Source organism: Miscanthus floridulus, chromosome 10 (assembly GCF_019320115.1).
Source record: "Miscanthus floridulus cultivar M001 chromosome 10, ASM1932011v1, whole genome shotgun sequence".
Lineage (NCBI taxonomy): Eukaryota > Viridiplantae > Streptophyta > Magnoliopsida > Poales > Poaceae > Miscanthus > Miscanthus floridulus.
Window position 1 is genome coordinate 112,735,990 of NC_089589.1, and position 27,434 is coordinate 112,763,423.

A 27,434-nucleotide genomic window follows, 5' to 3' on the forward strand; every position below is an offset into this window, starting at 1 on the left:
TATATATAACACGCCTAAAACGAGGATATGAATTGGAACAGAATTGATCATGTGTTAGTGTACCTTGAAATCATAACTATACATGTATAAATATGCATGGCCTGCGGATGCATGCATTATATGGACTGTATTGGACGACATCGACATCACACCGGCCACACTGACGACCACAGTGCACAAATCAAATAAACAGTGGCTGAGCCAGCATCTAGCCCCATCTCCCTCACCTCGCTCTGCCAGTACTAATGCTACACGTACCACCCCACCACACACACACACACACACACACACAAGCAGTGTCCTAATCGGTCTCCAAGCCTGCCTCTTGCCCTCTTATACATGTTTTTGTTTCATCATCGATCATGCAAATAGCATCACGTGAAGGAGACTAGCTACGTACACTGCCTATTATTAACCGATAGTGCGGCATGCGTGTCACATGCATGGTGCCGCTATGGACCTATGGACGCCTGTTCGGCTGGTATCAGCCGGCTGAGGCTGTTTTATTGTGAGAGAAAAATACTATAGATTCTAGCTGATAAGTCGACTGATAAGTTCAAGCGAACAGGCCGGTGGTAGAATAATGAATTGAATGCATCACTAATCGCGTTCCGTCCCTTTTCAACTGTCGTTCTTATTACTCTATGAGAAGTCAAATGTGTATTAAAGTTTAATTAAATATATATATAAAATATTAATATTTATGATACATAATTAGTATCATTAGATAGATCGTTTGAATTTATTTTCATAATAAATTTATTTAAAAATACAAACGTCACTAATATTCTTTATAAACTTAGTCAAACGCTAAAAAGTTTGAGCAGCACGAATACTATAACAATGCTTAACAGAGGGAGTATAAAACCCTACTCCTATATGGCTATATAATATATATATATATATATATATATAGCTAATAATAAGCGGCATGTTCGCTTGGTCGTAAATGATCGTAAATTTTCAGCCAAAATAATATTTTTCTCTCATACCAAACCAGCAACAGTAATAATCCACGATCGTATACGACCGTTTCAGCCCAGTCAAACATGCTGAAGCTAGATATAGAGAGTGCAGCGCAGTATACGCACATGTACACATTAATCACACTAACTAATAATATATATAGGTACGATACGCCAAGCCAATGCACACTCCAAGTCCGACTACTTTGCAGTGCACTGCTAGCTAGCTAGCTAGCTAACTACACACTACACTTGACACACGATCGATCGAGCATATGTCGTCCAGGTCCAACCGGAGGGGGAGGAGGTCGCCGCTGTCACCGTCACCAGGCGCCGACGCCACACCGGCTGAGCAGCAAGTGGTGGCGGCCGATGAGCACGAGCTCGTCTCGAGGCTGTGTGCCCTCCTCCCTCCCGAGGTCTGCGTCTACATCCGGAGGCTCCACGCCGAGGTCGACGGCCTCGCCGAGCGGCTCGCGCGGCTGCTGGAGGACGACCCGTTGGCGGCCGTCGTCGTCGACGGCACCGACGCCGGCGCCGGCGCGACTGATGAGCTCATCCGCAACCGGCTGATGTGAAGCACCTAGCCGTTCGATCGTTTGTGCACGAACGTGACTATAATCATTTATAGATAGATGATCAGGCTTATATATGTAGCTTAATTATGTTAACTAATTCTGTGATCTCTGTATCAGTTTTTTTTTTGAAACCTGATCTATGTATCAGTTTGGTTACGTGTAAAACTTGTACTAATAAAGTGCGTGCAACCGAGTACCGGTTGTTCTATACTCCTGTGTGGATTGCCAGTGTATTGTGCGTATTTATTTTCTTTTATTCTTTTAGCAACATTTATTTTCTTTTATTTATGATGATGGATTTCTTTGTAAGTGGAGCACAATCAGATTCTTGATCAGCAGTGGGCCGCCGCTAGCTGAGCACGCGTGTGGCGCGCACGTGAGAGCTAGAGAAGCAGGCCCGCGCGCGTCGTGTCGTCACATTGGCCCGACATTGGAAGGCCGGCCCACGAGAGCTGTGGTCTCTGGATAGCCAAACGTTTTTTTTTTTTTTGATGATTATTATAGGCTGGATAGCCAAACGTTAAGTACCATACCGCCTAGCTAAACGAGGGAAGACCAAGCTATAAGTCCAAGCAACAACACCTGTAACATCTTTTTGGATATCTGATATAATTGAAACGATATAGATAAAATTAATATGTCCTACATGCATAAATCGAGGAATAGACTAACTTTTTTTTTGAGATTTTGCGTGTCAACCCCCGGCTTACCCTACTTCTCTGAGTTAGTTTGAGATTTTGCGTGTCGACCCTGGCCTTCTCACATCCATGCTCCTAGTGCAGCTTTCCTTTTACACCTCTGCTTCTCTAAGTTAGTTTGAAATTTTGCACGTCCATCCCTGGCTTTCTCACATCAATGCTCCTAGTGCAGCTTTCCTTTTACACCCCTACTTCTCTAAGTTAGTTTGAGATTTTGCACGCCGGTCCTTGGCTTTCTCACATCCATGTCCCCTGATGGCTTTCCTTTTACACCTCCGCTTCTCTAAGTTAGTTTGAGATTTTGCGCGTCCATCCCTGACTTTCTCACATCAATGCTCCTGGTGGATTTCCTTTTACACCCCTGCTTCTCTGAGTTAGTTTGAGATTTTGCGCGTCGGTCCCTGACTTTCTCACACCTATGCCTCTGATCGACCACTTTCGTTTTTACACCTCTGATTCTCTAAATTAGTCGGCTTTCTCACAACCACACTATGCTTCTCTGAGTTAGTTTTATACGGGTCCTTCTTGAGCCTGATAGTCTACTTTCACTTTTCCCCTAATTTTTTTCCTCTTTTGCAGTTATGCCCTTCGATAATATGTCCATGAAATGTTTTTTCTCTTATGTGCCACTGCTGCTTTGCAACTGGCAGCTTCTCTTTCTGTTACTGCTCCTCTTTTATCAATATCCTGGTTCTTGTTATGTGCATCCTTAAAATCATCTCGCACCAAACTTTTGCCCTTCAGCCCTTGGGATCCCGTCATTAAGTAAATCTTACGTTTTTCTTTCTTTTTATTGTTTCCCTCGTCGGGTTCCCACATTTTTCCTACGATTGTACAATGAAGTTAGGTTGCGCATGACGACATTTTACACCCACTCGCACTTGATATTACAACGGCAAATTCACGAAGACGACATACGGTTTATCAGCATCACTAATGAACTTACAGCACATATATATTTACACGACAAAAAAGAAAAAGAAACACGGGTACAAGAAATGTCTGTCAGAATCTCTCACAGATGACATGCATGTGCCAATTGTACACCCACACGCATGGTATTGATACGCCAAAAACCACAGCAAGGACAACAATGTCTGTACTACGCACAATGATCTTTAATTCCAGAAATTGCAAATATATGTGAGAGCTAGGCCGTCTTCGTTTCTTGAATTTGACATCGTCTTCTTGGCAGTGCAGGTGCAGGGGGCCCACGTGTGTCATCACCATTGTCCACTCACACAACCAAACAGGTAGCCCTTGAACTTGCTCCTTCCCTGCCCATCCAATCAACAAGCAAAATGAAACGAAAATCAGCGAATTAAATAAAATCGTATGGAGTTGAAAATTGATTCAAGAACATGGAAGATAAGCTTATGACAGTTACAATATTTGTAACCATGCATGGGATTGGGAATTAACTGGGATATATATGTTGATGATGTTTGTGATCATCTGCAGTTGGCATGAATGTAAGAAGAAGAAGAAGAAGATATTTTTGTAGTAGTTGTTTGTCTGTTTGAGTAGAACAAGAGGCGTCATCGGGAGTGTCAAATTTGATTGGCAACATCGAATTCTCCAACTTTGTACTCGTCTGCCACTGCAAATCCGCGTGAATTTTCCTAGCAAAGCAATTTTAGGTCCATCCAATGATCCAAATTCCAAACAGTGCGTTTTGTCTGTGCAGGATACTCTGATGGATCACAACACAACAAGTTGATACTACCACTATGCTAGCTTGCCGTGGAAATGAATTAAGTGTGGCGGCGGCGGCGTCAGCTCACCTTGGGAGCGGCGCGGCCGGGCTGGATCGGCTGGCGGTCGTTGTCGGCGCTACGCAGGCGGCGGAGCTGGTGGCGGCGACGTTGTTCGCGGTCGTCGTCGTCGTCCGCGTCACTGGTCGCCGCCGAGGACCACTGGCGGGGCTTCTCGTCCTCCACGCCGCCGCCGCCACAGCCGGGTGTCTCGGCGGCCACGGCGGCGTTGCCGACGAAGCTGGACCAGGAGAGCGCCTTCCTGCGCTGCTGCATCCGGGCGGCGCGGATGTTGGTGAAGTCCAGCGAGTAGTCCGGCGCCGCTGCGCCCGCGCCGCCAGCTACCTCCCACCCGCCGAACGCCGGCACCGACGCCCGCGGCGGCCGCGCGCGCGCGGCGGAGGTCGCGGTCACGGCGGCCGGCCTCGCCCTCACCTCCGTTTGCTTCGCCATTGATTGACGACTACGAGGAGGCCAGAGACCGCAGAGCCAGAACGAATAAAGGTCGCTGCTTTTGTTCTCGACTTCTCGTTGGAGATTCCGAGCGTGCCCGCGAGTCGATTTATATCGTCCGGCCGCCGCCGGTCGGCGGATTACATTAGCAAAAAAGAGGCCTAGTTCTCAAGGAAGGCGAGAGGGAGGGAGGGAGGTTGTGACACTTGCTGCAGGCCACGTCGCCGGCGGCGCTGCTGGGCACAGCACAGCACAGCGTCATACACAGCGTTTGGAGGGCCGGGCCGGGCAAGCTGTCGCGGCGTTGGATGTTGCCTGTGCAGTGCTGATCGTGCAGAGGCAGGATAGCACTCTGTTTTCGTGTCACCAGGATGGAATGGGATTTTCATTTTTTTTTTTTGCGGGAAAATGGCATGGGATTTTCACTAGACATGTTATACTGTATACTCCTAGCTAAACATGTTTTTGTATATAGGATTTTCACTAGAACGTATATATAACGGAAGTGCTAGAGCCTGGACGCCCGCGCGCTACACCCCGTTTCACGCTCCACGTGGGGCCCGCGCCGCCCAAGCAACAAGAGGGGAAGGGCGTGCGGCGCCTCCGATTCGGAAGGATCCTGGCAGCGCCGTTGTATGGATGCCCTGCCGGCGCCGGGAGAGACGATGCAGCAGAAGGTGGGGAGGAGAGATGCAACACCCGGTCTACTTTTGAAACATCCAAATACAACAGTTGCAACATACGTCTGAAGGCAGTTGAAACAAATTGAAACATGCTTTTGAAACATTTGAAAAAACACCTGATAAACACTTGAAACCCATAGCAACCATACGCAAACATCCAAATAAAATACATGAACGTATGTGTGAAACACATACATCATCCAGATAAACACACTTGCAACATGCGTTTGGAAAACACAGATGAAACATACCTCTAAAACATCTAAAACACTCGAAACATACGATTGCAACATGCCTCTGAAACAATTGCAACATAGGCAACATGGGCAACATCCACAATCTACTTTTGCAACATCCATATGAAACAAATGCTACATACATATGAAACGCCTGAAACACTTGAAACATACATATGCAACATAGGGGGGGAGAGAGAGCTTGGCACGGGGAGCGCCATGGCCACCGGGTGGGGGAAGCACGATCCTGGGGTGAGAGAGGGCGCCGCCGGGGGTGGGGAGGATGTCTCGCCCGGTTGGATGAGCGCCGTTGACTCCCCTGCAACACCGTCGCGCCACCGCGCAAAGGATCTCGCTCGTGCTCCATGGATCTCGCCGGTGTGGGGGAGAGGGCCGCCGGATCTGCGAGCGTTGGGGGCTCCTGATGGGGGAGGACGCTGGAGTGAGGGAGGACGCCGGGGTGGGGGAAGGAGCTGTCGGGGTGGGTGAGGGCGCCACCGCCGGCTAGGGAGACAGCCATGGCCACGCGCCGGGGTGAGGAGGGCACGTGCCAGGGTGGGTGAGGGCGCCACTGCCGGCCATGCGGGAGCGGGCGGCGCACGCGACGGAGGGGGCGAGAGGCGAGCGAGCCAGCGGATGAGTGGAGGATTAGCATAGTGGAGGATTTTTTTTTTAATAGCGAGCAAATGAGTGGAGGAGTTGCGTCTGGTTACCGTATGTACAATCAGCCTCGATCAGAGTACAATACAAGTCCACTGTTGTGGAGCCATGCTTGTCCTGCCAAAGGAACCTGAACATGGAATGGTCTGAGCTCATGAGAGCCGCAACCAGAATAGGCAAGGAACAAATGTTGACATATGATCCACTCAGAATTCAGAAAACGTTGAGCAATTGAAGTCAGCATTTAGCTCTTGGAACCATGCATCTCCTTTAAAGTCTTACATAGGTTACTATAACAAAAGCAGAGATATGCAGATTTACCACCATCCCGAAGCCTGAAACCTCTAGTTTACTGCAACACGTTTGGCAAAGCAAAGAGGAACATCGAGGCACAGATGAGCAATCGCGGGGCGCTGATTGACAGCACACGATCAGGATTATTCGAGCCACCAACAATAGCTAAGCTGTTGAGTGTGGGCGATGCAATCTCAGAAAGATGGTGCCATCTGCAACTCAGAACCAAGCTCTTAAAAGTGTAACTTCGACCTTAAAAGTACTTCTTCAGACCCAACAGCAATAGTGAATAAACATGCCGATATATGATCTAAAATATGTTTAGGCACTACTTCACTTCAAAAATGTTGACCAAACGAGGAAGGTATTTGATTAGCTTTTGAAAGGATGTAGGATACAAAAACAGAAGCAAATATGAGTAAAAGAATCAGTTCCCCGAGGAGACTGTCTAAAGAAACTTCTACCATAAACCACCACTATTCAACTATTTAAAACCACAATTGGGCAAACAAAGAGCAGATCATCAGAGCTAAGGTTTAAAATGCCCAAACCCCCCAATGTACCTTGGGTACCTAAACACACTGTGTTGTACTAAACAAGAATCATCAATCAAGAAAATAATCTGTAAACTTGTTCCTCCTGCCAAAGAACATTGAATGGTATGAGCTCATGAGAGCCGCACCTGAAAAAGTTAAGGAACGAATGCTGACTATATGATCCAAAGTGTATTCAAGTAATGCACTCAGAATTCAGAAAACGTTGAGCAACCGAAGTCAGCATTTAGCTCTTGGAAGGATGCATCTCCTTTAAAGTCTTACATAGATTACTATAACAAAAGCAGAGATAACAAATATGCAGATTTACCACCATCCCGAAACCTGAAACCTTCTAGTTTACTGCAACACGTTTGGCAAAGCGAAGAGGCACATCGAGGCACAGATGAGCAATCGCGGGGGCCCTGATAACCAGCACACAGTCAGAAGAATTCGTGCCACCAGCAATAGCTAAGCTCTTCAGCGTGGGCGATGCAATCTTAGAAAGAAAATTCCATCGGCAGTTCTTCAGAACCAAGCTCTTCAGTGAGTTGGAGGTGATTGCATGAATCGCACACATGCAATCCTCCAGCTCCAAGTCCTCCAACGATAGGCACACTGAGCTGACATGCATCGTGAAACGGCAATCCAGAGCCACATTGCAGAGATAGAGCCTCCTGAGGCGCCAAGAATTGGTGGACCCCAGTCCCTCGCATTGACGGGGAGGGCCTGGGGTGCAGTATTTCATTGCGCGCCTGAGCCATCCGCCTGCTTGTTTATTGGCGAAACTAGGTGCCCTGCTCTTACTCACATGCAGTCTCAAGGAATCCAACTGGGCGATGTTGCGGTGATGCATCAGGCAATCAGCAAAATCTTCAAAGTTGTCCCACTCATTGTCCTTGATGCCGTCGTCCTCGTTGCCGTCGGAGTCGTCAACTTCGTCGAATTCGATGTCAGAGTCCTCAACGTCGGGGGCAGGGTGGTTGTTGTTGGAAGGCTTCGGCGCAGCCCTGAACTCATCCTGGTCGATGTCGAGGCACGGCAAGGAGCGCCAGAGGTGCCTCCAGCGCGTGGCCAGCACGGCACGTCTGCACCGCCTGCCGGGCCTTCAGGAACGACATGATGGCGTGCAGGAGGCTGTCCGGCAGGGCGCTCAGCCGGTCCAGGTCGCCAGCCGAGCTTCCGCCTCCGCCGCCACCGCCACTTGCGCGGGCACGCCCTGTTGCGCCCCCGTCAAGCTCCATGGTGTCTCCCCCCTCATGCTCCATGGCGTCTCCTGCTCGAGCAGTTCCTCCGTTAGAAGACGGAACAAACAAGGAACGCGACAAAAAAATTAAAATAAATACAATCTAGGTCAGAACACCGCAAAATCATGTTCGATTACTAGGTGAGTCGATCTGCTTGATCGAAGAAGACGCGAGATTCGAAGAGGTGGCGAAGCATTGCTGAATCAGAACCGTGATCCATCGGGAGATTGAAATCAAGAAGGGTTCACGAGCACCGAAAGCAGACTAATCACCCGTACGGGAAGCGGGAGAAAGATGGGGCGGTTGGGATATGGGGCTTACCGAGCGCCGCAGCCGGAGCCTGCCGTGGGGGTAGGAGACACTCCAGCCGGAAGAGACGCAGCCGTGAGAAGGGCGGCGCCGGCGCGAGCAGGGTGCCGAAACCCTCGACGGCGAGACGGGGGGATAATTGGGGGAAGAGGAGCAGAGCGCCGAGCAGTTCTGGGCCGGCCCAATTGCCGCGACCGAGTCTTTATTCCAATTGTTTTTCATTTTCTTTTTTTTTAAGAAAAAATCAAGTTACCTCCTCAACTTTTACAAAAGTCTGCTTTACCTCGCTGAACTCTAAAACTGGATAACCCGCTTTTCCTAAACTTTTAAAACCGTTCGTTTTACCTGACCGGTTATAAGCAGTTTTCGAAGGCGGTTTTATCTTTTTCCTTTTTATTTATTTCGGCTAAAACTTTAAAAAATCATAATAAATCACAGAAAAATCATAAAGTGGAAAATCTAATTTTTTACTCCACATGAGTATATCTACATAGTGAACATATAATATAGGTATGCTTTAGTATGATTTTTTTTACTATAGCTTTAGATCTATGCTTTTCTGTAATTAATTCATAGCTGCAATTTCTATGGTTCAATTGTGGTGAATTTTTTGTAGGTGAGCTAATTATTGTATGATCGAACTATAGTAAAATTCTATACTCATTGGATCATGTATAACTTAGTTACAGATTTATAAATACTTTTTAACAAGCATACATCTAAAAATCTATAACTAAGTTATACATGATCCAATGAGTATGAAATTTTTACTACAGTTCAAGCATATAATAATTAGTCCACCATAAAATTTTTACCACAATAGGACCATAGAAACTACAGTTATGAATTAATTATAGAAAAAAATATATCTAAAACTATAGCAAAAAAAATTATACTAAAGCATACCATATTATATATTCACTTATGTGGAGTCCAACAAAATTAGATTTTCTATTTTATGATTTTTCTGTGATTTACTATGATTTTTCAAAGATTCAGCTGAAATAAATAAAAAAGAAAAAGACAAAACCGAATATGAAAACCGCTTATAACCAGTCAGGGAGGTAAAATAAACAGTTTTAAAAGTTCAGGGAGGTGATTTACCCGGTTTTAGAGTTTAAGAAGAAAAAACTGAATTTCGAGGTAATGCAGACTTTTTTCTTTTTTTGGCGAGGTCTCTAAAGCAATCCCTCCGATCCAAATTAGTGACACATATCGTGATTACTAAAAGACAACATATCAGGTGCAAACCAGGGAACCTATGCAAACTTGAAAACTATGAATCAGATCCACAGGATGTCAATCCAATGGATGGGATGAGAGGTGGGACTATTATCGATGCGGGACCCACGGGATACACCGCAAGGAAGAGAGAAGATCTAGTCTAACTAGGATTCTTTCCATTAAATCTTAGTAGTAGTATTATTCTGTAATTCTACTAGAAACTCTTATTGTAAACCGATTAGGACTCTGACCTCCTGACTATATAAAGGAGGGTGGAGTTCCTGGAGAAGAGAGTTAGGGACAACACTTTACAATCAATCTAACGTAAAGGCTAACGCCGACTGGACGTAGGGCTATTACTCAATCACGGTCGAGGGCCTAAACCAGGATAAATCGACTGTCTCTTGCATTTACCGTCGAGTTCTGCATATGCTGAAGCCCAAACAAACTGCCCTGGGTACCCCCATGGTAGGCTATCGGTGGTGAAACATCGACAGCTGGCGCGCCAGGTAGGGGCTTTCGGTGAATTTGCATCCGAGAGCTCGACGGACCTCGACAACATGATCTTCTCGATGGGATCAACCTTCATCTTCGGTTCGTGGATCTGTGAGGCGAACGACAATGGCCAGCTTCAAGGTCGTCTCCTCGAAGATTCGGATCACCATGAAGACCTTTCTATTTCAGCGACTATGACAAATCAACTCACCGGAAGATTCGCGCAGCTCGTGATGTTCGATCCAACTCAGATTTCATGGATTTGCGCATCCGACTCAAAATCAGGCTCCGCATCCGAGATGGAGTCTTACCCAAGTTCTTTCGAGAAATCAAGTTCTTTTCCGACAGGGCTCCAGAACGCGGCCTCGGCCTATCAAGAAAACAACTTGGAATACACTCAGAGTCTTTTCAGGAAATCGGGTCCTTTTCCATTCAGACTCCACAACCTGGCAAAGTCTTATCAGGCATGGCTCGAAGGATCCCTCGATCCGGTGCTTAGAATGCCACTAAAAGGAGCTCAAGAAGGTCTCGTACTGACTATAACATCTCAAGACTACATCATCCATTGGCCAGGTTCTGTTCCTGAGGACAGCGGTACCCAACTAGTCGGCACGACGATGACAGCAATTCTACTCTACCAAGAAGGAGACTCAATCTATGACCTTGAAGCCTCTACTAAAGTCATCAACAACTCTGACAGTGGGGAAACCAACACCAATAACAGAACAATTCACGCACGAGAAGTATTCATGGTTCACCATCCTCGATCACCATTGGTCCCCCTAGAAGCACCCGACATCAGGTCATTGGATGAATCTGAATCCAACATATCACCCTTTATCCAGGGGCACGATGGTGAGACCGAGAATCAGAAACAAGCTAGAGAAAGAAGAAACAAATTGAAACAAGGACGCCAACGCCATGCTAGGCAGCGCAAGGAAGCTTGGGTCAAATATAAGTCAGATCTGGCTGAGTATGATAGAAGAAAATCAGAATAAGAAGTCGAAGAAAGATGCGCTGACTGAATACACCCTACATTAGGATCCGAGAAGCACTAGAAGAACTCAGAGCGACATCACTTCCCAGTGAAAAACAGGAATAGCTCCGGGACCTCCTCCTAGTTAGTAGCCCTAAGGACACACGATGGAAAGACCCGCTCAAAACTACCTGCCAGGTCAACATCTCATAGGAAGGAAGATCAAAATCAAAGGAAGTCCGCTTTCGAGAGACTTGGACCAGGTGGAAGTCATAATAGGGAAAGCAGAAGGGACCATAGTCAAAACTATCGAGTCGAACAACCAAGGAAGATCAGAAGTGAAGCACCCATTCAGACATCCCCATAGAACTACTCTCACCAAAATGACAGTTGGCAGGAAGGAGGTGCCGAATCAGAATATAAAGAAGCTGGAACGCACGATAGATTCCCATGCTTTGCAAACAGACTTGCTTCAATACGACTACCTCATAAGTTCAAGTCATCCAACCACTCTAAATATGATGGCAAGACCGAACCAAGGCAGTGGCTCAGGATTTACTCATAGTCGATTGAACTAGCTAGAGGAGACGACGATATCAAGACCTTGGTCTTTCCCATGGCCCTAGAAACCATGCCCCTCCAATGGTTCGACAAATTAAATCCAGGGTCAATCAGAAATTGGGAGAACTTGCTAAAGAGTTTTCTGTGAAATTTCATGGGTATCATTACACATCCCATCACCCACGCAGAATTAAAAGGACTCAAGCAGAAAGGAGGCAAAACTCTCAGAAATTACTATCGATAGTTTGGCGAACTATGTGCTCAAGTACATGACATCACCAAACGAGAAGTAATCGAAGCTTTCTCTCATGGAATTATGGCTAGGTGGCAATTTCAGGACTTCTACAAAGAAAACCTAAGAAACAATGAAGAATTCAGACGCACAGTAGAAAAGATGATTACTGTAGAGGAGAAGACACGAGAAAGATTCCCAGATAGAAACAATCAAGACAACCCGGACAAGCGAAATCATTGAAACATCAGACATCAAGAAAGAAAACTGTGGACCAGACAACACTATAGCGGTGGCTGATAAATCAAGGAAGTTTTCCAAACCTAGAGGGTATGACGACATTGAAAACATGCGTTGCATCTTGCATCCTAAAGAAAATCACACCACCAAAAATTGCTACACCTTCAACGAGCGATACACAAGAAAAGATAATAAGGTAAACACTAAAGAAGACGATCAGAAAAAAGATGAAAACAACCACGAAGATATGGGATTCCAAAAATCCAGAGGGACAATAGCAGTGATGTTCGCTGGAGCCCCAGATTCCAGAAGCAAACATCAAGAAAAGCTAGCTTTACGAACCATCATGGCAGCAGAACCGGCTACTCTAAGATATCTCAATTGGTCACAGTATATAATCCAATTTTCAAGAGAAGACCAATGGACTAGCGTAGGAAATGTAGGCCATTACCCACTGGTTCTAGATCCAACTATCGCCGGCATGACTGTCACAAAAGTACTAATCGATGGGGGAGCCAGACTCAACATCATCTTTTTAGAGACGCTATGAAAGATGGGACTACAACTCGCCAGGATAATTACACCAATGAGCACCCCTTTTTATGGGATAGTACCCGACAAGACAGCTATGCCACTTGGACTTTTCACTCTACCGGTTACTTTTGGCACTCCCTCAAACTACCGAACAGAGTTCATCAAGTTTGAAGTTGCAGACTTTGATTCATCATATCATGCAATCCTCGGGCGCCCAGCACTAGCAAAATTCATGGCAATACCGCATTACCCGTACCTATTGCTTAAGATGCCCGAGCCTAATGGTGTCCTTTCCCTTTGAAGTGATTTGAAGCGCGCTTTTGACTGCGATGTTCAGGCAATTCAAATTGCAGCCAAGGCACAAGCCACCGATGGTAGAAAAGAAATAGCCACTATTGCCAGTAGAAATGAGCCTAGAAGAACTAGAGATACCGGCTAAAAAGCCCTAGCATCCTCGCACCACTAAAAGAAGCCGACATCAAGCAAATCGACCTGGGCACCGGTGATCCCTCCAAAATGGCAACCATCAGCGCCCACCTCTCGGCAAAATAGGAACTCGCGCTCATCAACTTTCTTCGGGACAACAAAGATATCTTCGCTTGGAAGCCGGCCGACATGCCAGGTGTCCTAAGAGAGTTGGCTGAGCACAGAATCGATATCAACGAAGGCTCCAAGCCTGTGAAGCAACGGCTACGATGATTCTCACCTGACAAGAAGGCAGCAATTAAAAAAGAAATCACAAAGCTAATGGCAGCCAGATTTATCAGAGAGATCCTTCATCCAGATTGGCTAACAAACCCAGTTCTAGTAAAAAAAAGAATACGGACGAATGGCGCATGTGCATCGACTACACAGATCTCAGCAAACACTGCCCGAAAGATCCATTCGGACTACCACGCATTGTTTAGATAGTTGATTTAACATCAGGATCTGCCCTATTATCCTTTCTTGATTGCTATTTAGGATATCACCAGATTGCATTAAAAGAATAAGACCAGAGCAAGACATCTTTCATCACTCCGTTCGGTGCCTACTGCCACAAGACCATGTCATTTGGACTCAAGAATGCTGGTGCCACATACCAAAGAGCTATCCAAACGTGCCTTGGTGATCAGATTGGCAAAAACATAGAAGCATATGTGGATGATGTAGTAGTAAAAACAAAGAACCCGGACACACTAATTGAAGACTTAAAGTAAACCTTCGAAAACCTGAAGAAGTGGAGGTGAAAATTGAACCCAAGCAAGTGTGTATTCGGAGTTCCTTCAGGACAACTACTAGGATTCTTGGTCAGTCATCGTGGAATCGAAGCCTAGCAGCCAAGCAAATTCAAGCCATAATAGAGATGGGCCCTCCTCGAAGTGTCAAAGATGTGCAGAAACTAACAGGCTGCATGGCAGCCCTCAATCATTTCATATCAAGACTCGGCGAAAAAGGGTTACCTTTCTTTAAACTACTAAAGAAGACAGACAAGTTCAAATGGACAGAAGAAGCCAATGAAGCTTTCAAAAGACTCAAGACGTACCTCACAACCTCACTCGTTCTCACACCTCCAAAGAAATACGAGGACATGATGTTGTACATTGTGGCAACTTCTACTGTGAACAGCACAGCGATAGTCATAGAAAGAGAAGAAGAAGGGCGCGTATATAAAGTACAACGACCTATATACTACATCAATGAAGTACTGTTAGAATCAAAAATCCGGTACCCGCATGTGCAAAAACTACTCTACGTCCTCCTGATCACTTCACGCAAGCTTCACCACTATTTTGAAAGCCATAAGATTACCGTGGTGACAAATTTCCCACTCGGAGACATCCTACACAATAAAGACGCAACAGGGCACATATCTAAGTGGGCAGTTGAACTTGGTGCTCTCAATATCGATTTCACCCCACGGAAGGCAATTAAATCTCAAGCCCTTGCCGATTTTGTGACCGAGTGGACAGAGATTCAACAACCCATGCCAAATACCATCCTTGACCATTGGAAGATGTACTTTAATGGATCGCTCAAGCTAGGCGGAGCAGGTGTAGGTGTTCTCTTCATTTCTCCAGACGGAAAACAACTCAAGTATGTCCTTCAGATACTATGGCAAGCCACAAACAATGAAGCAGAATACGAAGCCCTCATCCACGGACTCCAAGTAGCAATTACCCTCAGAATCAAGCGATTACTCGTATATGGTGATTCGGCGGTAGTCATCAACCAAGTCAACAAAGATTGGGACTGCACCAAAGAAAACATGGGCGCTTACTACGCTGAAATACGAAAACTCGAAAAACATTTTTAGGGATTGGAAATTCTACATGTCTTGCGTGATTCTAATATTGCAGCAGATGTCCTCGCCAAGCTCGGATCAGATAGGGCAAAGGTCCCACCTGGCGCATTCATAGAGGAGTTATCATCTCCCTCTATCAAACAACCCGGTGAGATAACCCCTAAACTCCCAGCAAAAGGCACCCAGATTTTGGTAATCACCACCTCATGGACCCAGGTTTTTATCGATTATATCAAAGAGAATAAGTTACCAGCAGATAAAGCGGAAGCTACCTGAGTTGTTCGCAGAAGCAAGAACTACATCCTAGTAGGGGACAAGCTATACAGAAGAGCCGCATCATTAGGAGTACTCCTAAAATGTGTCTTGTTTGAAGAAGGCAAATAAATCTTAGACAAAAGACACTCAGGGTGCTGTGGGAATCATGCTGCTTCAAGAACACTAGTCAGCAAAGCATCTCGCACCGGATTCTACTGGCCAACCACTTTGAAAGACGCAGAAGAACTCGTCAGAAAATGCAAAGGTTGTCAAATGTTCACAAGACAAGCTCATGTACCAGCTCACAATCTTATCTGCATCCCTCCCGCTTGGCCTTTCTCCTACTGGGGACTGGATCAAGTAGGACCTCTCAAGAAAGCAAAGGATGGTTTCGAGTACATCTTTGTAGCAATCGACAAGTTCACCAAGTGGATTGAATACAAACCACTCACAAAATACAGCGCAGCAAAAGCAGTCGAGTTCATCCAAGACATTATGCACCGCTTTAGTATGCCCAATCGAATCATCATAGATTTGGGTTCTCCCTTTATAGCTACAGAATTCCAAAGTTGGGCACTAGGATTACAGGTTTCGGCATAGATTACGCATCAGTCGCACATCCAGAAGCCAATGGATAGGTAGAAAGGGCTAATGGACTCATACTAGCCGGATTAAAACCAAGATTGTATGAAGAACTAGTGGACTATGGATCCAAGTGGATCGAAGAATTACCCAAAGTAGTATGGGGGGCTAAGAACTCAAATAAGTAGAGCCATCGGATACTCATCTTTTTTCCTAGTTTATGGATCAGAAGCCGTGCTACCTGCCGACCTAATCTAGGACAGTCGCCAAGAATAGAATAGTATGACGAAGGAGAAGCAAAACACACCTGGAAGATTAGAACTCGACAGTATAGAAGAAGTCAGAGTAAATGCTACCCTTCAATCAGCTAGATTACCTCCAAGGTCTAAGACAGCCACTACAACAAGAATACCCAGCCTCGATCACTCTAAATCAGAGATCTGGTACTAAGAAGAATACAAAAAACTAATGGACGCCATAAACTACTCAGTCCATGTGAAGGTCCTTTCATCATCACAAAAGTCACCGAACCAGGCACATACAAGTTGATAAATGAAGATGGAAAAGAAGTCAACAATACGTGGCACATCAGCCAACTAAGAAGATTCTACACGTAAAAAACAAATCAAGGAAGAATACACATACAAGCCACAAGAGATCAACGTTCATGATTAATAAAGATGGTGTTCCGCGACAATATGTGTATTACTATGGATTTCCCCAAGTTGTTTTCAATAAGCATGTAAACGATCATGATCAATAAAGATGGTTCTCCTCGACAACATACGTCATATTATGACTTTTACCGAGTTGTTTTCACTGAGCATACCGACTGAGAGCAAAAGAGCTGAAAAGATGCTCGAGCTCGCCGATGAGGGTAGCTAATAAGCTAACACCTGATCAAAAAAGCAAAATGGCTGAAATTATGCCTGAGCATACTGGCTGAGAGCAAAAGAGCTGAAAAGATGCTTGAGCCCGCCGATGAGGGTAGCTAATAAGCTAACACCTGATCAAAAAAGCAAAATGGCTAAAATTATGCCTGAGCATACCGGCTAAGAGCAAAAGAGCTGAAAAGATGCTTGAGCCCACCGATGAGGGTAGCTAATAAGCTAACACCCGATCAAAAAAGTAAAATGGTTGCAATTATGCCTGAGCATACCGGCTGAGAGCAAAAGAGTTGAAAAGATGCTTGAGCCCGCTGATGAGGGTAGCTAATAAGCTAACACCCGATCCAAAAAGCAAAATGGCTGAAATTACACCTGAGCATACCGACTGAGAGCAAAAGAGCTGAAAAGATGCTTGAGCCCACCGATGAGGGTAGCTAATAAGCTAACACCCGATCCAAAAAGCAAAATGGCTGAAATTACGCCTGAGTATACCGGCTGAGAGCAAAAGAGCTGAAAAGATACTTGAGCCCGCTGATGAGGGTAGCTAATAAGCTAACACCCAAACCGATCCTAAGACATTTTTACAACCAGTCTTCTCAGTACTAACAAGAATAGAAAGTTTGTCAAGACAACGATCTACAAATACCGAGTTGTTTACACGATGCAGACGAAAGCCAGACAAGCACTCGACAAATCAAGAAATTTTATCAAGACAACGATCTACAAATAACGAGTTGTTTACACGGCGCAGACAAAAGCCGGACAAGCACTCGAACAAATAAAGAAAGTTTGTCAAGACAACGATCTACAAATACCGAGTTGTTTACACGGCGCAGACGAGAGCAAGACAAGCACTTGACAAAATCAAAGACATCCAAGCAAAGAAGGCATCAGCGAAAAATAAAGGATCTTCATTCAAAAAGAAGTATAATATCCTATTACAGAGGCTGGAGAACAAAGGTCAAATACATCAAGCATTGTCATTAGGAGAAGAAATATCAATATTAAGATTATCTACAATCCTCCTAGCTAAGTCTTCAACCTTAGGCTCCACCTTCTCAATGACATCCAGATATTCTTGACTCTCGGCTTCCTCTGCAATCTTGGACAAAGGCACCTCCGGAGCAAGAACCTAGACCTAAGCAAGAACATTTCTGGTACAAAGTTGGGCGCACCTCTTCACGAACTCCTGGAAACGAGTCGGAACTTGAAGCATAAACTGAGCCCAAGATTAACCATCATCTGCTGGAGTCTAGAGAAGATCGGCTACTGACCGAAATGATTTCCACAAAGCATTCCAGTTCTCAGTAGTTGTCACCAACTTGCCATTCAAGACTTCAACAGTTTTTTGGACCTACACAAGATCCTTATCAACTCTGCGCCTAATCAACTTGGCAAGCATGATTTCTTCTTCAGCACGAGTAATTACCTCTTCAGCCTTGTTGTGACTATTGCGAACAAGTGTCTTTATTTCCTCAATACCCTCCGAGAGCTTCTGCTTTTCAACTCGGAGAGCTAGACCATGCACCAAAAAACAAGTCAGTAGAAAGGGAAATTTGAATACAAGAGGAAACAAAAAGAACCCGCAATACCATTGCACTCATTCTTCATGGCCTCCACAGCTACATCCCTCTATTTTTCTGCCTCAACCACCCGGGCACGGAGAGCCTGTTCCTCCCTTTGGTGCGTTTGATGCTCGGTCTCTATCTCAGCCCGACAAAGGTCAAGATCCATTTTTAGGGCACTAACCTCAGAAGATAACTTTTTCTTGGTTTCAGACGAGAAAAAGAAGCCGGTGTGATCCCGAGAAAAAGACTGAGCAAAAGAGAGAGAGAAAAACAAGACATAAGAACAGAAGAAAGACAAACATCCAAAGAAAGAACTTCAGAAAAAACTTACCTGGAGTTTTTCCCCAAAAGAAGTCACGAAGGTTCCCCTGGCAGCGGTCAGCTCTGACAACCGATGAGTGGCATCGAATTGTTGCCCCACATCATCATCCAAACGCTGAACGCCACTAGGAAGAGGAGCAGAGGGAGAAGCCAGTCGAGGCAAAGAAGACAAGACCAGGGCCGTACCCTGGGAAGCCCCGGCTACCTTAGATGGCTCCACCGCCATGGCCATGGTCACCTCCGGAGCCAGCAAATCAGCAGCTGTGGGATCACTAGAGAACCCTGTCCCCCTCACAGCCACCTCGCCGACCGCACATTCTGAGTCTCGAGACTCAGAATGCAGGGGCGCACCAGAGGACTGACAAGAAGTTGACTGAGGGTTAGGGGAAGGCGAAGGCCTGCAAGATGATAAGGAAAATCGATGATAAGAATATGAATCAGAGAAAAGGAAAATAGAAGCAAAGAAACTTAACCATGATTCACTCACTTAGCTATCGTCTTCTTCATAAAACCCCTAAGACTAATAGAAGACCTTAGAGGGGGAACTATAGCAGCAAAAATATCACCACCACCTTGCAACTGGAGTGGCGTGGTCGGTACCAGAGCTCCAGAAGAACTCGAGGTCGACGACCGCTTACTAGAAGAGAACAAGGTCAAAGTCAGAACAAAAAGAAGTGTTCAATAGTAGAAAAACAAGAAAACAACTCACCGACATGTAACAAGGGCCGCATCATCATCCTCCTCTTTCTCACTCTCAAACATGGCAACCACAGCGCCATCTGAAAAAGAAGAAAAGTACTCAGATAGAGGCAAAAGCAAACAACAAAAAGACAAAACATATTAATATGCTCACCTAGGAGCACGCTACCTATAACTTGAGTACCTGGACGAGTACTCGATTGATGAGACTTCTTGGTGGCAGACACTATGAGGGAGCTCGAGGAACTAGACGAGGAACATACTCTACATATGTGTCAAGAATTGCAGAAGAAACACCAGGAAACATCGTGGTGGTTTGAAACTTACTGGTTAAAGATGCCCCAGCAAGATTCTCCCCAAGCTCCATAATAGCGGGCCAGTCATCAAGGGGGATAGGATCAACAAAGTTACGCCCCAATTCCTATAAAAGAGTAAAACAACCAGATGAGAAAGATTAAGCGAAAAATGGAGACAACAAAGGAAATACGAAAAGTACCAGCATAAGAAAAAACAACTCACAGCAGGAGGCGGGTTGTTGGCACAATACTCAGGGACAATATGCAGAACGACGCTTACTCCATTCAGCATCTTCTGAAGGCGCTCGAGCACCTCCTCACCAGTCAACTCAAGGGTAGGGACCATATGAGAAGGGTCCTCTTCTCCAGAGTATTCAAAACCGTAGTTCTCTCGCTCCTTTAGATGTTGAACACGACGGCGAAGAAAACCGGAGACAATATCAAAGCTGGTCAAGCCTTGCTGTTTCAGAGCACATATCCTCTCAAGAAATGGCTTGATTGCCTAGAGCTCATCCATCGTCAGGGGATTCTTTTCCCATTGGTCGTTAACCATGGGACCAGAACCAGAATGGATAGCAAGAGGAGGAATCATATTGGTGGCATAAAACTAGTCGGCACGCCAATCCCTCATAGAATCAACCAAGTCATAATCAAAGAATCTACTGTTATGACCCTGATGAAACTAAATCCTGCAGCCACCAAGAACATGAGTGTCATCGCTGCGGGGTTGGGGCTTAAGACGGAAGAAGTAACAAAAGAGAGAAAGAGAAGGAGGAATTCCAAGAAAAGTTTCACAAAGATGAACAAAAATAGAAAGATGAAGGACAACATTGGGAGTAAGATGGTTCAAGGTAATCCCAAAATAATTGAGAAAGCGATGAAGAAAAGCAGAGGCAGGAAGGCAGAGTCTAGCACGGATAAAGGAGACAAAAAGAACAATCCCACCAGAGCCTAGAGTTGGGACCCGATGCTGGCCTAGAGCTCTCCACTCGGCAATCTCCTTGTCCTGGATCAGGCAATCACTAACAAGCTCGCGCAACTGATCCTCAGTCATAGTCGAAGCCAGCCAGACCTTCTGAGCAACCCTCATGGCCATGAATTCTTGATTTTCAATCACAGAAAGGGATGCCTCCTTGTCCACAAAGGTTGCCTGGGACTTGCTCACTGATTTCTTCCTACCCATATACTAGCGAAAGCAATAAGGCATTAAGAAATGATGACAGTCAGGTGGTGGCGCTCATATGATGGCGACAATGGCGACGGTGGAGTGCGGACTAGGGTTTCAAGGCAAAAGCAGGGCAGCAAAGAAAAGGAAGAAAGAAGGCCTTTAAATAGATTTTTACAGCGATAAAAAGCAGCCCACTAAGCCCGTTTAAACACGGCATGAGAACGCAACGGTTCATTTCCCAACACAACTGACAAAGCTGAAATAACGGACGGCACACTTCTACACAAAGGTACAGTTCAACAGGCAGATTCTAGACTTATCCATCCGGCACCAAGGTAGAGTTAACATATTGCTACAAAAAGAACTCATCAACAATGAAGCAACGAAGGGCTACCTCACAAGGAACACAAGAACTCAGTTCTTATAGAAAAGAACTCGAGAATCTCATAAATAATCAGGACATCAGCAGAAAAAAGAATAACAACTCAGAAGACAAGATTCTTTCCATTATAAATGGCTTTAAAAAAAATACACGATTACACATCTTACAAGACCCAACGAACTCAGTACTACGACGAGCAAGATAGAAAAAAGGAACCCGAACACAACTAGGCTCTAGAACGACTACGTGTTTCAAATTGCTACTCGGTAGAACAAACCGCACTCGGCTACACTGTTTTCTTCAAAGGACGGATGCAATACATCTGAGGTGGAAGTCAGCAGCATGGCGGGACAACATGGAATAGGGAAGCCCAGTAGGCATCTGTCTACCCAAGTCCGATGTGACACCAGATCAGGCGTTGATCTGCACCGAACAGTCGTAGGGCAGGCAAGGGGGATCTACCTAGAACTGTTGGATGAAGGAACATATCCCGCATCACAAGACTTCCTCCAACTTCCACCATGTACTTCCTGGTGCAATGCCGCTGCAGGATTAGTCTACCTCTAATCCCTATCACAAGACTCCCTCCAGCCTTGATAAGATATACAACAACTACAAAATACGCCTGGGGGCTGCTCACCTCTACTTCAGAAACTATCATATTCATGACTATGGAGATTTCAGACCATGCGACAAAATGCTCAATGAATCAAAACAGCAAACCAGGAGAATATTTATAGACCAAAGAAGCGGTGCACATGGATCGGGAGCACCAACAGAACGAACCTAACAAAGGACATAGTGAAAAGATAGAACTCAATGAAAGAGGACTCAGGCATGAAGGAACAGTACTCAAGGACGAGCACATTCGGAAGGATATACCAACACTATACAACTCAGTGAATAAACAAGCATTTACACTCAACCACCACCATACAACTACATCTGACAACAGCTAGTCTACCAGAGAATATGCCAAGACCCTGTAACCGAGTTCTTTCTGAATAAAAGAACCCGGATATATGCTTGGGGGCTGCAACAGGAAAGGTTTTCAGTTCTTTGAACAGCTTAGATTCAAGACCCTCCAACTCTTTAGTTCCAAATAGCAAGAGGCTCAGGGGGCTACACTTAGTGAGTGCACTTTTTTCTTCAAAAAAGCGCACGTCACCAAGAAAAATTCTTCAAGATAAGAGTTTTCAAACAACATAAGATTCTAGACCCTCCAACTTTTTGTTCCAGATAGCAAGAGGCAGCGCACGTCACCAAGAAGACTTCTTCAAGACAGACCGCTTCAAGGCCTCACAACAAAAAGAACCCGGACCGATCTATATCCAAGTTCTTTTTGATAAAGAACCTAGGAGTATGCTCGGGAGCCCTTTGACGAAGAATCAGAGCAATTTCAAGACAAGACCCTCTAGCTCCTTGTTCCAAACAGCAAGAGGCTCGGGGGCAACACTCAGATGGGAGTACTTTTTTCTTCAAAAAAGCACACACCACCCGAAGATCCCAAGAAGCGCTACATGGTTTCACTCAAGAAAGCATTCGGGTGACGCTTGTTCCTGCTCGGCAAGACCTGGAGGAACAAGACAAGGCTTCCGGAGTTCAACCATGAAGTGCTCGGGGGCTTGTCGATGCGGGACCCACGGGATACACCGCAAGGAAGAGAGAAGATCTAGTCTAACTAGGATTCTTTCCATGAAATCTTAGTAGTAGTATTATTCTATAATCCTACTAGGAACTTTCATTGTAAATCGACTAGGACTCTGACCTCCTGACTATATAAAGGAGGGCGGAGTTCCTGGAGAAGAGAGTTAGGGACAACACTTTACAATCAATCTAACGCAAAGGCTAACGCCGACGGGACGTAGGGCTATTACTCGATCATGGTCGAGGGCCCGAACCAGGATAAATCGACTGTCTCTTGCATTTACCGTTGAGTTCTGCATACGTTGAAGCCCAAACAAACTACCCTAGGTACCCCCGTGGTAGGCTATCGGTGGTGAAACATTGACAACTATTTTGCTCTTAAACCCTCCCACCTGCTAGCCAGTTTTTTAAAAAAACCCTAGCCCCTCCCAGCCCCATGCGCCAGGCACTGTTCGGTGATCAAGCGCCGCCAGGAGGTTTGTTTTTATGACCAGGCCGTTCTGCGAGCAAACGTCGCCAGACGATTCTAGCGCCAGGTCCCCATCGGCCCTGCCCTCGCCGGCCTGGTTCCCATCGCCCCTGCCCACTTTCTGGCCACCCCACCGTTGGCCCTGCCGTCGCCGGCCTCCTACCCGCCTCCGCCCTCGGCGGCCTCCTGGTCAGATGAAATTTGCCAAGAAAAAAGGTGAATCTTGATACAATATGCTCGGTGTGTAGTCACTTAGATGAAGATTGTGGCTAGTTTTTTCTTTCCTTTACTGATTGATACTGGCCGGTTACAATATTGCTGCTGCTCCTACATAAACTTGTTTTTTTATAATATCAATCTAGTACAAAAACTTGTCGATGGAGTAGTTTTAGTTCACAAAGCCTCTGTTCTCTACTTCCGTTGTTACTCGGAGTAGTGTTAATAATGTAGAACCTCTACTTACAATTCTGAAATTTAATTAGCCTATGGTATCAGTTGAGGATTAATGTCCTATAATGAGTCATAACTTACTCTATGTTCCATCATGCAGGCTTGCTAAACTCGTTGTGAAAGAAGCAGGCAACAAGGATATGGCAAGCCATGATGAAGGGAAGAATAACAGTGTCCCTAGTAAGAATTGTTACCAGAACTGCTCTCCATGATATGCCATGGACTCCACCCAATCGACGTCCCTCGCTTTCGAGCAGTTTGCAAGCATTGGAATTCTTGTGGATTCACTGTCTACCCTTTTTTTTAATGTTAGGTGTGTAGTCACTTGTCCATGCAGAAGTTCAGTAGCAATGTGGTTGAGAAATGCCTGAAAGTGTTCAAGGAGGCTGACAAGGCAAAGATCATACATCCACTTGTCCATGCAGAAGTTCAGTAGCAATGTGGTTGAGAAATGCCTGAAAGTGTTCGAGGAGGCTGACAAGTGCTAAAGAAGTGATGAACTGATGACAATTTGTCAGCATGTAACAAGAGCAATTTGCTATCTTGTGTTATTTTTGGATTTCAAAAGGCATAAAGAAGATCACAAAATAGATGTGTATAAATTTGTATTCTTTGGTCATGTACTTCTACCTATACCTGTACTTCACACACTGCTTGTGCCTGGTGTTGCATAAGCCATCTGTGATGGAATAAGTTCAATTGAACAAGCCTTTGCCACAAACTATCTTATCTCTGATGTTTTGTTCTCCACACATGGGAAGATGTTGTTGGTTTAGTTCATTATTTGTTTTAACTCCACTAAAAGCATTTGGAAAAGATTCTTAGCATCCAATCTTTTCTACAACTAACTCATCTACTGTAAAAGGTTCTTATGCAAATGCACTGATCAATAAGTGTTTACAAGCAGCATTCCAAAAGGTATTAAAAGGTTACACAAACTTGAAATATCAGCCAACAACATTGTTTGGGCAAGTGCATGCATCATGATCCCCTACTTGCTTACATTTTCCACACGTCCGTTTACTTTTACCCTTGCTTGCAGCCTTCATCTCCTTGCTCTTCTTAATTCTTTTGCATCTCCCTTTCGACTTGATATCATTTGGTGGATGTATATCGACTTGATTTGGAATTTTACTACCAAGGAAAGATTCATACTCATCCTATTTATTAACTCTCATAGCAGGCATGATCATTTGGAGAGGTTCAACTAGGTTGGATAAACTAGAAAATAAAAAGTCCATCCCTTGTTCAGAGTTCTTGGACATCTGGATAAGATCTTCAAACTAGTTCCGTGAATCTAAAATCTTTTTCTGCATTGCCACCTCCATAGGATGTTCAGGCTTTTCATCTAGCAGGTTACCTTCTTCATCAAAGAATAGTTCCCTATAAAATTGAATATTTGATCAAGACTATTGTACAAAACAGCCATAGAAAAAAATTAATACAATACAAACCTTTTACATCTTTTCTCCCATCTCTTCATAATATAAATCGATGGTACCTCATTTTGCTTCTTGGCTCTAAGCACTTGTATGATATGGCGGCATGGGATGCCATAGGACTCATATAATTTACAGGAGCACCTACCAGACATGTATGACTTGTTCAACTAAACCACTCGCTCTTTTTCAGATAGACTGATGATGGTGACAATTTTTATATCTTCACACTCTGTAATGCCTTGAATAATGCAATGGTCTCTTGCAGCTATGATTTGTTCCTGAAATTTACTAAAAACTTCATGTGTGTATATCACACTACATTACTTCTCCATGGCCCATGGTGTCATCAAATTAGGAGTGGTGTGAAGACTTGCATTGTCGGCCTTTAACTCCTCTTGGCGCTGGCACTCCAAAGCTGTGTGAAATCTCAGCCAAAACTCAACAAAGGTCAATTTTCGATGAATAAGACGATTAAAAAAAGAATTTGCACTCTCCGATCGTGACGTAGTCCTAAGGATTCCTGCTAGAGGTATGTCCATAAAGTATGCCGGAATCCATGATTGACGCATGGCAAACTTTGTGGAAAACCAATCATTTCCCATGAGTGCAAAATCTGTTATGATAGAATTCCACTATGACTCAAAATCATCTAAAGTCTTGGAGCCCCAAACACATGTGTGTAGTCTATCCTAGAACTGTTCATCCTCTCTTATAGAGGACCCAACCTTCTTAGGCACCTTTTCCATAATATGCCACATGCAAAGTTCGTGAGTTGTATCCGGTAGAATCTGAGCAATAGCATCCTTCATGCTCGCATCTTCGTCTGTTATGATTAGATGAGGTGCTACTCCACACATAGCCTTCAGAAAGGTGTTAAACAACCATTCATATGACTCGATCTTTTCATTTGCCAAGAATGCTACCCCTAGGAAAACACTTTGCAAGTGTTGATTGACTCCAGTAAATGGCACAAAATCATGTTATACTGGTTAGTGGTGTATGTTGAATCTACAGAAACCACATCACCAAAAACACTATAGTTTTCCCTGCATCAAGCATCTGCCCAAAACACACGAACAAGTCATCCTTGTTCATCCACCATAAAGTCATAAAAGAAGGCAGGATTTACTTCCTTCTTTCGCTCAAGTTGTGCCACAAACATTTGTGCATCTGCATCCTTGATTTTGCTCCTGAGGTCATGGTAATAGTTTTGTAAATCCCTCAGCATGCACCCAACATTCTGAAACCCACCCTCACTGACATGGAGAAGTCTATATGCCTATGAGGTGCCAATGCTAGCCTTATTACAACTGAACAAAGTACTCTTTGCCCTCTCACTAACATTATGGTTGGATCTTAGCAAATGCCTCTTATCTGGTGACACAAAACCATGACTATGCTCCTCAACCATTGAAGCTATCTGAAAGGTCCTTGTGTGGTTTTGATAATTAAGTAACAACCTAGGTGGACTAATTGTGTTTATGTGAGATACACGGGTGATTAGTCCATAGGTACATGTGTGTGAGCAACATATGCCATGCAGGTGGAAATGGCTCGGAGATGTTGCAAAGCTCACATATGTGATGATGAAGGAGCTCATTGCACATGAGACATGACATTGAGTCATGTGATTAAGGTGGAGAAGATCAAGACAAAACTTGGCTTGATGGACCGGTTGCAAGCGTGAAGGGCAAGTTCGAGGCTTTGGAGCGATGGACCGCATGGTGGTGAAGCTTGAGCAAGACTTGGCGCCGATGGACGAAGGCAATGGTGAAAAGAAAGTGAAGCCAAGATCGATGAACCAATATTATCACATGATGATATGAAGTCGATTATATCATTGTTGATCGTGTTGGTGCATGTGTTGCATTGACATTAGAGGAGATGGAATGGAATGCGCAAGGCAAAGGTATAACTTAGGGCATTTCATTTCACCGGTCATAGGTGTGTAGAGAAGTTGATGACCGGGTTTAGGATAGATGGTCATACTATCAAGAGGGGCAAACTTGTTTGCATATTGGTCATCTAGTGCCACTTGAGTGATGTAACTTTGCATCGTCGCTAGGATTGAGTGGCGTGGCAAGTTAAGTGGTTAATCCTTTGGAAAATGATTGTGAGAATGCTAACACACTTACACATGGTGGTGTACACTTGGTGGTGTTAGCACATTTACAAAGGAGATGTGTCGGTGTTTCGAGTAAACACCAATGAGTAAATTTGTATTATTACGCGTTGGACTCAGATGGTGTGCTAAAAGACATAAGGTTTATACTGGTTCAGGTAGAATATCCCTACGTCCAGTTTGCGGTTGC

General features: G+C 44.8%; 2 protein-coding genes and 1 pseudogene across 2 annotated transcripts; 1 reads left to right on the forward strand and 2 right to left on the reverse strand.

Annotated features, from left to right (window-relative positions):
• The first annotated feature begins 1,240 nt into the window (after nucleotides 1–1,240).
• LOC136489315 (transcription factor ILI2-like) lies at nucleotides 1,241–1,543 on the forward strand. The gene has a single exon (XM_066485997.1). The coding sequence runs from the start codon at nucleotides 1,241–1,243 to the stop codon at nucleotides 1,541–1,543; it is 303 nt and encodes a 100-aa protein (XP_066342094.1).
• Nucleotides 1,544–3,147: 1,604 nt separating this feature from the next.
• On the reverse strand, nucleotides 3,148–4,657 carry LOC136485358 (uncharacterized). The gene is made up of 2 exons (XM_066482267.1): nucleotides 4,026–4,657; nucleotides 3,148–3,518 (listed from the first exon to the last, which is right to left on the reverse strand). The coding sequence occupies exons 1-2, from the start codon at nucleotides 4,446–4,448 to the stop codon at nucleotides 3,465–3,467; spliced, it is 477 nt and encodes a 158-aa protein (XP_066338364.1). The 5' UTR covers nucleotides 4,449–4,657; the 3' UTR covers nucleotides 3,148–3,464.
• A 2,363-nt stretch (nucleotides 4,658–7,020) lies between these two features.
• Nucleotides 7,021–8,568, reverse strand: LOC136485359 (MEIOTIC F-BOX protein MOF-like; annotated as a pseudogene).
• Nucleotides 8,569–27,434: the final 18,866 nt, after the last annotated feature.